At 35.0% G+C, this 13,425-nt stretch overlaps 1 protein-coding gene and 1 pseudogene across 3 annotated transcripts; one reads left to right on the forward strand and one right to left on the reverse strand.

Annotated features, from left to right (window-relative positions):
- Nucleotides 1–807: 807 nt before the first annotated feature.
- Nucleotides 808–8,532, forward strand: LOC105972306 (sister chromatid cohesion protein PDS5 homolog D-like). Of its 3 annotated transcripts, XR_016030771.1 has the most exons (9): nt 808–1,180; nt 1,317–1,447; nt 2,285–2,495; nt 2,576–2,760; nt 2,863–2,989; nt 3,093–3,252; nt 7,326–7,778; nt 7,869–7,919; nt 8,212–8,532. XR_016030771.1 is itself a non-coding variant. In XM_012997245.2 (5 exons), the coding sequence occupies exons 2-5, from the start codon at nt 2,490–2,492 to the stop codon at nt 3,138–3,140; spliced, it is 366 nt and encodes a 121-aa protein (XP_012852699.1). In that variant the 5' UTR covers nt 829–1,447; nt 2,285–2,489; the 3' UTR covers nt 3,141–3,418. The 3 variants fall into 3 exon arrangements, 2 of the variants coding, with proteins under 2 accessions (XP_012852699.1, XP_088672814.1); XM_012997245.2 differs by lacking the exons at nt 7,326–7,778; nt 7,869–7,919; nt 8,212–8,532 and having other exon boundaries at nt 829–1,447; nt 3,093–3,418; XM_088816688.1 differs by lacking the exons at nt 808–1,180; nt 1,317–1,447; nt 2,285–2,495; nt 7,869–7,919; nt 8,212–8,532 and having other exon boundaries at nt 2,622–2,760; nt 7,326–7,757.
- Nucleotides 8,533–11,223: 2,691 nt separating this feature from the next.
- On the reverse strand, nt 11,224–12,950 carry LOC105972229 (uncharacterized; annotated as a pseudogene).
- Nucleotides 12,951–13,425: the final 475 nt, after the last annotated feature.

Consider the following 13,425-nt stretch of genomic DNA (forward strand, 5'->3'; position numbering starts at 1 on the left):
GGTTTATATTATATGCACCAACAAATCTATAGGTTAAGTTTTGGACCTATTAAGACCCTTTGAAATGCTGTCAACATTATGCTTCATATTTATCTTCTATTGTCAGATATTCGGATCAATACTGTGTACCTATTGAATCATATAGTATTGAAAATTTTATACTGTTACCGTACCAGCAATTGCGATCTACTGTTACTTTCAGTATATTATAGCGGTACGTGGTACTCTACCATTAATTTTAATTTGTTACACTTTAAACGATATAGATTAATAATAAGACGATCTCTATGAAAATACAATAAACAATTTTAACACTTTTAATTCAATACCGTTACTTGTATGTTTAGGTAATTACAATGACCCTCAAATATGAATCTCTGTACACGTCTATTATTACCGTGTTAAATCCAGTGGAATCTTCTAGATTATGCGAAATATTCTTCAGTTTGTACTCGTTTTACCCAATTCCAACTCCACATTTCGAAACAAGATGATTATATGATGTGTCTCTTGACTTGTAATATCATATTGTGGTGCATAAAAACCGTCTTTTTCCACAAACAATAAGGGTGAACGTGTAAGAAGATTCACAGTTGATGGGTGGTTGTAATTAGTAATTACCAAAATATGAGGGTTTTTTTCGTAAACCTTACATTAGGGAGTGATGGTAATCTACTCTATTTTTTAAGACATCACAAAAATATAATTTAATAGTTTAATAAAAATTTAAAAAAGACAAAAGAAAAAAAAGAAATAGCAAGAGGTGAATATACTCGGGAGTCACGAAACCAAGAATCATTAATAGGTACAACAATGGCAATGCACAATGGCAATCTACCACAAAATATTCCCTCCTTCTCAAAACCCTAACAAAAAATCTCTTTCATTTTAAATTTAATTTTCCTGCTTACAAGACAACGGTGAATAGATAGTATTAGCAATATCCTAGGTTACAGTATTTAGATTTCCCTCATTAATCACATACCTATGATTTCCCCAGCAAAAAGGGGAAAAAATCCCATCTTTGAGAATCCACGGATTTGAAATCCAAGAATTATCAAGAATTCATCAAATGGGGCAAAATCGGGGTGGTGGTTCAAGAGGGTTTGTGCATGGATTACAATTTGCAAAAGATCCCGCTTTTACTCCACCCTTTATTACATCATCATCAGCATTAGCTGTATCCGAGGTTACTTTTGTTCTGTTGTATTTATTTGAAATCCAACTGCATTTTTTTCTCTACTGAATTCCTGCAAAAAACTCTTGCTTTTTTTTTTCAATTTTTATTATCTGCGTCACCTTACATTCTTGAAAAGAAAAAATGGCTGCTTCTGCTAATGTTGATACTGCGTTGAGAGAGATTGAAGATGAGTTGATTGTTGCTGGGACGAATCTTCTCAAGCTTCGTTTCTCTTCTTCCTGCGATGAAGTTATCGCCCGCCTTCTGGTATAAAACTCCCTTATCCTTTTGTGGACTCTGTCTCACACCCCGTGTGTGTGTGTGTGTGTGTGTGTGTGTGTGTGTGTGTGTGTGTGTGTGTGTGTGTGTGTGTGTGTGTGTGTGTGTGTGTGTGTGTGTGTTTGATTGAATGTATTTTACATGTTTAAAATCTTGAATGGAGATGCAGGGAATTTTTTTTCTGCGAATGCTTGTTTAATGTGTGTGAAGTTTCGATTTCGATAAATTATTAAGCAAACCCCCTTATCCTTTTCGCCTTTTTTGGGGGCTCACACGCAGTGTGTGTGTTTTCGCCTTAAGTTTAAAGAATCTTGAATAGATATGCAGGGAATTGTTTCTGTAAATGCTTGTTTAATTTGTGAGGAGTTTTCGCTTTCTATGACGTTTCGATTTCATATTCATGTGTATTTCAATTCAAGAGATCTATTCATACATACACATGCCGATTCGCTTGTGTTTATCGCTCTCGTTTAGTTAAACAGATCCGTTTTCCCTTTCGTATTTGGTGTATCGGTAAATGCCTGATTTGGTATAGTGTCATTCATAAAGAAAAAAAAACTCGAAACTGATGTGTGGATCAAGATCGAGTGATTCATTAACTGCATCTTTTATTTGTGTTCTTCGTTAGCTAATTACTTCAAAGGCTGCGATTTTATCGTCTATAAAAACTAGTTTTTCGAAATCGCGGCGATCGTTTTCATTGTTAATTGAACTTTCTTGAAATTGATGCATTTTAGAATAATTTTTTTCCCACTTAATCTTCTCGGTACTGTCGTTCTCGAGTGCAAATAAAATTAAGTGTTCTGTTTTGTTTGTTCTCTTCAGAGGGCAGAGACAATTCTAAAGAGAGTAGGTCAAGTTAAAGACTCTCCAATGCCGATGAAGAAAGCCCTCTTTCCAATAATAACAGCCCTCACATCAAAGACAAACTCCTAAAGCATCGAGACGAAATGTACAAGTTATAGTTGCTTCTTGCCTTAACCAGGCTACTCGAATAACCGCTCCACAACAACCCTACAGGGATGATCAGATGAGGGTATATTCTTATCATAATTATGACATCATCATCACTCTTTTAAATCAAATTCTTATATGTTGTGCGGTTTCTTGTGATAGGATATGTTTGGGTTGTTCATGGTTGTGCTAAGGGGGCAGTTGTCACGTTTGACCGGTGACAACTACGATAGAGCTGTGAAGATTCTTCATTTCATGGGACTAGGGAGAACGGTCTTGATAATGATGGACTTGGATATCAATCAAATGATCGTCGACATGTTCCAATTTTTCTTCGACACAATTAGGTAATAACATTAGTAACATGTCAGAATTACTGTATTTTTTTTTTATTTTTTTTTTGGTGTAACGCTCCTATTAATATTTTTATTGTTATTTTTTTATGGTAGTCCAAACTACCCTCCTGTTATCTTCCAATACATGGAAGATGTCATGACTTTGGTTATAGAAGAGAGTGACGAGGTTTCTCTCGAACTTCTGACGCCTCTATTAGACAGTGTCAGAACGGATAACAAGGTAATGATTCCCTAAAAAACCTATGAAATGAAATTATTACGTGTTCTTTTTATCTTTGTTTCTTACCGAATAAAATATTTTATGTCGTCTTTTTTTGCTTCAGAATGTTTCACCTGTTTCGTTCGTGGGAGTTGGGCAAAGCTGTTTTTGAAAAATGTTCGACGAAACTACAACCGTATCTAAAAGATGCTGTGAAGAAAATGAACCTGGAAGTTAGCGACTATGCTGAAATAGTCGTTTCTTTATGCACCACCGAGAACATGGTTTGTCTTCTTACATGATTTTTTTTTCCTTCTTTATTTTTTTTTTCTTTTGTGCCCGTCATTATATTTATACTGGTCAGAGATCAATTGCTGAATGACCTGGCATGAAATTTCAATTGCGTGTGTAGGATCTTCTATTCTATGAAAATCGAAGATGCTTAATTATTATACTACCATAGATAAGAGTGTGACTGAAGTTTTACAATCCGATTATTTCTTTTAGTATGTTGTTTTTTCTTGGCACTTTGGCGTTTGATTAAGATGATGACTACATGGAAACTAATATCGAATGAGATATTATTGTTTTAGTCATTTTCTGAGCACAATGTGCTTAAATAATTCGAAAAAGTGTATTCATAGTTTAGATATATATACTAACAAAGAACACTTGATTGATCATTTACTTAGAGAAAATCCACCCAACAATTTGAGTCTAATAGTCAAGGCTAAGTTTTTTAAACATTCTTTTTTCTACTCTACTACGAGTCTCTTGAACATCAAAGTTAGGGTTAAATCGATTTTGTTTCTCGATCGGCTCATGGAAATTGAAGTGAAACAAAAAAAATTAGTGGCACAAGTGATTCATATCATTGCTTGTATTTCATCAAGATTATATTAGCACGGGGATCGTGCCATTATTTTCTACTATATTACATGGAGACAAAAACCCGACTCTTAGGTTGTTCAAGAATAGTAGTCTTGAGTCTATTAAATCTCGGACTTGAGATTGGTTAGTTCGATTCTCAATCGGGACATAGAAATGAAAGTGAAATAAAGATTTGGTCGCAAGATTGATTCATATCAAGCGTTCCACATGGATTAACTAGGATTGGAGAAAAGAGGGATTATGGTCTTAAGTATCTAATAAAATTGTCGTTGGAATTGAGATCTCAACCAAAGAGACACATAGTAGTGAGATTGAGAAGTTTAATTCCTTCGCTATAGCCATGAAGTAACCGTACTTCTAGTGTTAATGGATGCTCTTACTATATAATGGAGTTATATGATTAGATCCAAGGAATCGTATCGTTTTTTATTGAATTGTATATAATTATTTTGATTAGTCATCCGTATTGATGAGTCGTTCAGTAGAATCATCGTCGTCTAAATGAATCTACTAAAATAAGATAAATATACAACTAATGAAATGCCATATCTAGAAGCCATTTACTTCACAATTTAGAAAAAAAACTTGTTAGGAATGGTAAAATGAAAATTTCGATGGAAGCTACGAGTTGACATTCAAAAGGAACAACTATACTAATTTAGAATAAGATCGGAACCTTACCCACAATGGAAAACAAAAGGATTGGAACCTTCTACACGTGTCGGACTTTTCCCGTTGGTTCGTATTCCAACGCGATATAACATATTACATGCAATGCACCAAAACCAAGGCAAGGCCACAAAACAAAAGATAATCCTTCTCCCCACTTCCTATAAGTAGAGAATAGAGATTAAAATTTTATATTTTGTCCGATAGGAAATGTTTTGATAAGCAATGAGTTGATGAGACAACCGAAAGATCAAATTTCAACCAAAATAATTGGAATTTCTAATCAATGGAACCATTTGAAAATGTTTTTTCTGCTTATAATGAGCAAAAATTATTCCTAATGTCTTGGACTCCAAGTGTTATCGTACGGAGGTTGTCATGTATATATGTTGTCTTCTTTTTAAAGTCATTATCAATAATAAAGTTTATCAAAAGATATTTAATGCAAAAAAATAATGCTATGATGCAATCAAACACTGTTTCGTTGATATTTCATCTTGGGGTGTGCGCGCTACTTTCGTTTTGCTAATTCAGATTGAAAAGTGATATAATTTCATTACGTTTTTGAATTTGGAATAGTCTATCCAATGAACCATCGGCTGAACATGTCATGGATTACACGTGGAAATCGTTTAAAATACGACAAGAAGAGAAATATTTATGTTGCATATGAATGGAAACATTTTGAACCTTAAGATTTCCATTCGAATAGTAACAAATTCATTGAACTTGTTCGAATAATTCATTCTACTATGGGATTTCAAATGCTTAGTTCTAGACTTAAGTTATGATGCAATAAAATCCTTCCTCGTTGATGTCTCGATTGTGCTAGCGGAAGCTTTGGAAAAGTTGGAATAAGTCATCTTGACGTGCGCTTACGACTTTCCTGTTGCTAATTCCAAATGAAAGGGATATAAAGTCTTCAAGGTTACGGATTTGATCATCTATGGGTGAAACCCGGTCATGAATACATGTAAAAATCGGGTAGTTAGGTAAAAATACGACAACAAATATAAGCGTTTAGGTTGTATTTGAAGGAAAATAGATTTCAAATTTAATAACAAATTTATGAACTTGTTTGAATGATTTCATTCTACAATGGGATTTCAAATCTTCAACTTTTCATTCGATAAGTTTTTGAGTTATGGGATCTAAAATACACTTTTTATGGAGTCATTTGACGAGATTCTCATGTCAAATCTAAATCCTACATTCATATACAACCTTAGTGAATTGAATTTTTTTCTACCAACATTCTATGTTAGTTGACGAGTTTTTCGTAACTAGAAAGTGATGTGCATTTCAATGTTCATATGATTTTAGTAAACTATTTGTATATTATTTTATAATTTGATCGTGATATTTATCACATCCTACCTAATTAACTATAATGAATCTACATTTTAATTTAGTGGTGGGGGTGTAATAGGCATCACAAAAAGGTTTATACGCTTTTTACGTATGTTGCATAATTGATTAAATTAGCATAAATATATTTAATAAAATTCGAGCTCTACACATTATTCTAAACCTTCAAACTTGTCTATTTTTCACGAAGAGAAGAGAGGAAAATGTTGAAGCGCACGACTTTCATAAGAAATAAACAAAGAAAATGATGTTAAAATGATGATATGAAGAAGATGAGTATAATATATTAAATCCGTTCATTGTCGTATCAATCTCATTTTTCATAATTAGTCCACATATTAACTTAGTGACATGGGTAAAATAGATATCGCAAAGAGGTTGAGAAATATAAAGTATTCATACTTTTGAAGGTAGGATAGATTTGTTACAAATTCTTACCGAAGATAATTTTTTTTAGTAGCTTTGTATATCATATATTATTACTACTTATTACCTATGAGTTCTCCGAATAATATTTTTTTCATAGTTCTAACCGAGTTTCCAATTGTGAAATGCCATTTCTTAATTATCTATACATGTATACGTATTTGTCATATGTATGGTTACATAGGAGTGTCTAAAGTCTCCAAGTCTAGAAAACGATGGCATTTTTGATTTGTTAGATTCCAAGAAGCGAAATTATTTTAATTTTGTCAAAGAAAGAAACTAATGATTATCAATTAAGCTAATTTAGTAATGAATAGTCCCTATGTGTACACTTGCATTTGCTGAATAAGTGCAGATAGTCTTCATAATTTCCACGCTTAGGTTGTACATTGAACCAACGGGAAGAAGAAGTGTCCAAATCATTAATTAAGTTTTCTTTGGTACACGCCAGCAGATAAAATTCATGCATGTACGATTTGCGTTTAAATTAACATTGCATAACTCACTTTATTTGATAGTGTAGTGTAATATTTAGTACTAATAATCTAATTCGGTCGTAGTTGCTCAAAATCCTCATATTCATTTTTTAGCATCTGGATTCCGAATATCCTATTGTTCAACTAGGGTACACGTGGTAGGCGTTAGAAATATTAGGTTACACGTAGTGCCTTAGGAGAGCGTAAAGGGTTACGTTGATAATTATGTCGGTTTGGTCGAGTGTAAGGATACGATATATATAAGTAAATGATGGAGTGAATATGTCCTAAACATGTGAAGTTGATGATTTAACATGGCGTTTGTACCTAATAAATGGAGTTGATGATTTGCACGTTGGAGTATTTTCTTGCTAGATTCATAATTGTTGTAGCGTATAGTTTATTATATTAATAAATTACAAAGGATGTGTTTACGGCATTCCGTATTTTGCGTTGTTTTCCTGCTATTTTTGTTTGTCTAAATAGCAAAAAAAATTATATTCATAATCTTTCCTATTCTGAAACAGTTGGAAGAAGAAACAGCTGAAGCTCCTTCCGAGGCTGAGCAAGCGGGCCCCACTTCGCAAGTGAATGACGGAGAGGTTGTGCAGATAGAGATGGATATAGGAGTTCATCGAAGGAGAAGGGCAAGAAAACCTAACTCTCTGATGAGGCCCGAAGAAGCCTATGAACATATTTGGACAATTGGAGACGAGAATTCCTCTAAAGTTTCTCGTGATTATGTCGAGGAAGCAAATACGGGCAAAAGAGGTCGGTCTAAGGTGGTAAAGGAGAGGGCTCGAAAAGCTTTAGGAAAACTACAGGATTGAGTACTGCAGAGAAGGGAGAAGGCAGCCACAGCTGTACTGTTTCGGCAGAAAAAGATAAGTTGTCACTTCAAGAACCTGACGTGGGGAAAGAAATCGGGAACGAAATTAATTCCCAGAATCACGAGTCAAGGGATGATGTTGGCTCATCGAGTGAGATTTCTTCGTTAAATACGTATTAACCACTCTCTAATTTTCAACTTTTTTATCATCTAAACTTTCTATGTATATGTGACAATGTAGATACAATCCACTCGGAAACAAGAACACAAGTCCTGCAAAAGAGCCTGTAGGGTAAGTTTTTTTTTTCTTTAAATCAATACTATATACTTTTGTTTATTGTTGACAAAGTCTCGTTTATCGACGCCTCAATTGATTTTTTTTCCGACGAATTTTCATATCTTCTAAAGTTTTGGTATATTGAAATTCATATACAACCTTGTGAAATATTGTTTAAATCGAACCAATTTTTGTTTCTTTTGCTTTATAAACATCGGAAAAAGTTGGTTTTATTTAAGTGGGATTTTGAAAATCTCAGCAACTTTTTGATCCAATGCTTACGGATATTCTTTCTCGATTTTTTGAGGTCAATAAGTGAAGGCCGTAGTCTCGTTAAATCTCGAGATACTATTCAAGTACGAGAAAAGCCGAGTTAGCAAGTGCCAAGAAAGTTGCGGGAACCACGGCGAGAACAGAAATAATATTTGTTTATATTTTGGGAGGAAACATAAAATAGTGTAGCAGTCAAATTATGTTTAAAGGTGTTATAAAAAAATTTAATTGATTAGAAGAATGTTTTATATATTGGGATGAAAAAAAAAATAGTGTAGGAGTCAAATTATGGCTAAGAGTATTGTAAAAAAATGTGTATATATATTAAAAAGCAGACTTATTTGATTTCATCCAATTTTTAGGTTTAAATTATATGCACCCACAAATCTATAGGTTAATTGTTGGCCCTATTAAGACCCCTTGAAATGCTTTTAACATTATGCTTCATATTCATCTACTATTACCTGATAGTTGGTCAATGCTGTGTACCTACTGAATTCGTATAGTATTGAAAATTTTATATTGTTACCGTACCAGCAATTGCGGTCTATCGTTACTTTCGGTATATTATATCGGTATGTGGTATTTTACCATTAATTTTAATTTGTTACTGTAGCAACAAATTCTTATCTGCAATTTAGACAAACAAGAAAAACTTGCACAAAGATAATTTTATTGAATTAAAAATAAATATTGCGGGTTACAAACTCTAATTTAATCCTCTGATTATTCTCTCAAGAACAATATGTGTTTGACTTTGAATTTCGGAGACGGGTCGTTGACTTGATCTTCTCCGGATTTGATTTGGATTTGAATAACGTCTTCCGAGGGTCTTGCGACTTGAATCTCGGATCAAAACGCTGAACTTTGACAGGTTTTGACTTGAAGATCTTAAAGTTCTTGATGGATTTGACCCTTCAATCTTCCTTCGATCTTGATTTGTTGAAGAACGCCCTCGATTTGACGAAGAACGCCTTGAATTTGATGAAGAACGACTTGAATATTGTAGAGAGAATTTTCTCCTACGGTTTTTCTTCTTGAGTTCTCTTTTGATTATTCTCTCAAGAACAATATGTGTTTGACTTTGAATTTCGTAGACGGGTCGTTGACTTGATCTTCTCCGGATTTGATTTGGATTTGAATAACGTCTTCCGAGGGTCTTGCGACTTGAATCTCGGATCGAAACGCTGAACTTTGACGGGTTTTGACTTGAAGATCTTGGAGTTCTTGATGGATTTGACCCTTCAATCTTCCTTCGATCTTGATTTGTTGAAGAACGCCCTCGATTTGATGAAGAACGCCTTGAATTTGATGAAGAACGACTTGAATATTGTAGAGAGAATTTTCTCCTACGGTTTTTCTTCTTGAGTTCTCTTTTGAATTGTGTAGGGAGGGTCCCTATTTATAGTGGTGGAATAAGAGTCCTACTTAAAGTCTACTTGATGACGTGGCGCGATTTGATTGGCTCTCTTTAAATTGATATTTATCTCTTATAACTTGGAAGAGAAGAAATAATCCTATTGGCCAATAATTAATTGATCATTATCTCCATAACTTATTTTGTAGGATAAATTATAATTTAATTTAGACACAATTTAATTGGCTAATTTAATTAACCAATTAATTAATTTTATGAGTCTACAAATGCCCCCTCGAGACTTATTCACGGAGAATGCATCTTGGAGTGGATGAGTCTCGATAATTGCTCAACTTCGATTGCAGCTTGATCTAGCAAAGCACATATATCTTTTGAAATCATGACTGGACTTAGAGAGATTCTAAGTTGCCTACGTACCCTATAAAGGAATCAAGTCATAACGTAGTTCAAAATATATCCTTTTGAGGGATGTCATGCACAGTTTACACTCATGTGGACAAGGAGAAATATATGTTGTTTAAACTCATGCTGAATGAGCATTTGACTTGAATTTGTAGATAGTTTACGCTCGTATCAAGGAGCCTTGACTTGATTTGGATATGTAGATATTTTATGCTCGTATCAAGGAGCCTTGACTTGATTTGAATATGTAGATAGTTTATGCTCTTATCAAGGAGCCTTGACTTGATTTTGATATGTAGATAGTTTATGCTCGTATCAATGAGCTTTGACTTGATTTGGATATATAGATAGTTTATGCTCGTATCGAGGAGCCTTGACTTGACTTGGATATGTAGATAGTTTATGCTCGTATCAAGGAGCCTTGATTTGATTTGGATATATAGATAGTTTATGCTCGTATCAAGGAGCCTTGATTTGACTTGGATATGTAGATAGTTTATGCTCGTATCAAGGAGCCTTGATTTGATTTTAACTTGTAGACATTTTAAACTCGTGTCAAGGAGGGCTTCACTTGATTTGGACATGTAGACCTTTTAAACTCGTGTCAAGGAGTACTTCATTTGATTTGGACATGTAGACCTTTTAAACTCGTTTCAAGGAGTATTTCGTTTGGACATGTAGACCTTTTAAACTTGTGTCAAGGAGTGCTTCATGTGAACTTGAATTTGATATGTGCTCGTAGACCTTTTAAACTCGTGTCAATGAGTGTTTCACTTGACTTGGACTTGTAGACCTTTTAAACTCGTGTCAAGGAGTGCTTTATTTGATTTGGATATGTAGACATTTTAAACTCGTGTCAAGGAGTGTTTCGTTTGGACATGTAGACCTTTTAAAATCGTGTCAAGGAGTACTTCGTTTGATTTGGACATGTAGACCTTTTAAACTCGTGTCAAGGAGTGCTTCATTTGATATGGACATGTAGACTTTTTAAACTCGTGTTAAGGAGTACTTCATTTGATTTGGATGTATAGACCTTTTAAACTCGTGTCAATGAGTGCTTCATTTGATTTGGATGTATAGACCTTTTAAACTCGTGTCAAGGAGTGCTTGATTTTATTTGGATATGTAGACCTTTTAAACTCGTGTCAATGAGTGTTTCGTTTGGACATGTAGACCTTTTAAACTCGTGTCAAGGAGTGTTCACTTGACTTGGACATGTAGACCTTTTAAACTCGTGTCAAGGAGTACTTGATTTTATTTGACTTGTCATATTGCATAGGGTGTTGTTTCTTCAAAACACTTGCCCCCATCCTCATGATCTTCTTGTTCTTCTTCAACATGTTCTTCATTGAGCTGGTACGGCTTTTGGAATGGTGATTCTTCAATTTGATTTGCAAGTATGCTCAACTCCATATCATGTGCTCGAGTGGCCAACTCTTCAAAACTTTTAGGTTGAATTACTTGAATGATATATCGGAGTCCCCATTGCATTCCTTGGATGCACAGTTCAATAGTTGATGTCTCAGACAGTCGATCCTTGCAATTAAGACTCAAATTTCTCCAACGGTTGATGTAGTCGATGACAGGTTCCTTCATCCACTGGCGGGAATTGGTGAGCTCAATCATGCTGACTGTTCTTCGAGTGCTGTAAAAGCGGTTGAGAAATTCTTCCTCTAAATGCTTCCAACTATCGATGGAGTTTGCCCCCAAATCAATGTACCAATCAAACGCATTGTCTTTGAGCGATCGGACGAATTGCTTGACGAGGTGATCTCCATACGTGCCGGCATCATTGCAAGTCTCCACGAAGTGTGCCACATGTTGCTTAGGGTTGCCTTTGCCGTCAAATTGTTGAAACTTTGGAGGTATATAGCCCATTGGCATCTTTAGATCATCGATCCTTTGCGTGTATGGCTTGACATAGGTTGATGGCGACTTCGAGCTTCCTTCCAACTTGTCTTTGATTGTTCTACTGATCAGCGTCATCACTTGATCTACATGAATCAGCCCTTCGGGAGAAACTTAAAGTTCTTGAGGTGGAGCCTTCTCATTTTCAACTGGCTGTTGTTTTGTGGATGTCTCGACTTCGTCTTGAGCCTCTATCTGATTCTCCACAGCTTGACTAGCATCGGCTTTGTCCATCTTGTTGATCAACTTGACAATTTGAGAATCTCGTTGTTGAACATGCTTGGCGAGTCCCTCAATGGCCTTTGTTAAACTTGCAATTTGCTCTTCCATGGTTGTAGCGTTTGTTGTCATGACGGATGCCACCTCTGAGTAGCTTGATGTTGAACGAGGCGTGGGCTGTGAAATCTCTCGTTTTGAACCTTTCACGTCTGCGCTTGTATTGACAAGAGATGGTAAGCCTTTCTGAATGTTTTGGGGCGTCGAGCTAGTCTCGGAGGATGCTTGCAGCTTCTTAGCCATAGTCCTTGTAACTAAGCCCACACTTGATGAATCCGAAGTAGCGGACTTCATTGCGAACGTAGAGCAGTCACTGCAACACTTCGAGGATCTTCGAGAGAGAGAAGAGATGAGAGGTAGAGATGTCCCACTGGGCGTGCCAAAATTTGTAGCAACAAATTCTTATCTGCAATTTAGACAAACAAGAAAAACTTGCACAAAGATAATTTTATTGAATTAAAAATAAATATTGCGGGTTACAAACTCTAATTTAATCCTCTGATTATTCTCTCAAGAACAATATGTGTTTGACTTTGAATTTCGGAGACGGGTCGTTGACTTGATCTTCTCCGGATTTGATTTGGATTTGAATAACGTCTTCCGAGGGTCTTGCGACTTGAATCTCGGATCGAAACGCTGAACTTTGACGGGTTTTGACTTGAAGATCTTGGAGTTCTTGATGGATTTGACCCTTCAATCTTCCTTCGATCTTGATTTGTTGAAGAACGCCCTCGATTTGATGAAGAACGCCTTGAATTTGATGAAGAACGACTTGAATATTGTAGAGAGAATTTTCTCCTACGGTTTTTCTTCTTGAGTTCTCTTTTGAATTGTGTAGGGAGGGTCCCTATTTATAGTGGTGGAATAAGAGTCCTACTTAAAGTCTACTTGATGACGTGGCGCGATTTGATTGGCTCTCTTTAAATTGATATTTATCTCTTATAACTTGGAAGAGAAGAAATAATCCTATTGGCCAATAATTAATTGATCATTATCTCCATAACTTATTTTGTAGGATAAATTATAATTTAATTTAGACACAATTTAATTGGCTAATTTAATTAACCAATTAATTAATTTTATGCGTCTACAAATAAATTTTTAAACCACAAATTTTTCGAGTCTGCAAAATATAATAAAAATACAAGACAAGAAAATAGGGAACAAATAATTTATTAATCAAAACGATGTGGATTACAATCTCCGTAATTCCCCTGATTCTTCTCCCCTATTCTAGTTTTGGGGCTTAAAAGCTTGTTCTTGAATCAAACATATGATTTCCTA

The sequence above is a fragment of the Erythranthe guttata genome, chromosome 4, assembly GCF_056151865.1.
Source record: "Erythranthe guttata isolate IM_541 chromosome 4, IM_541, whole genome shotgun sequence".
In the NCBI taxonomy this organism is placed as follows: Eukaryota; Viridiplantae; Streptophyta; class Magnoliopsida; order Lamiales; family Phrymaceae; genus Erythranthe; species Erythranthe guttata.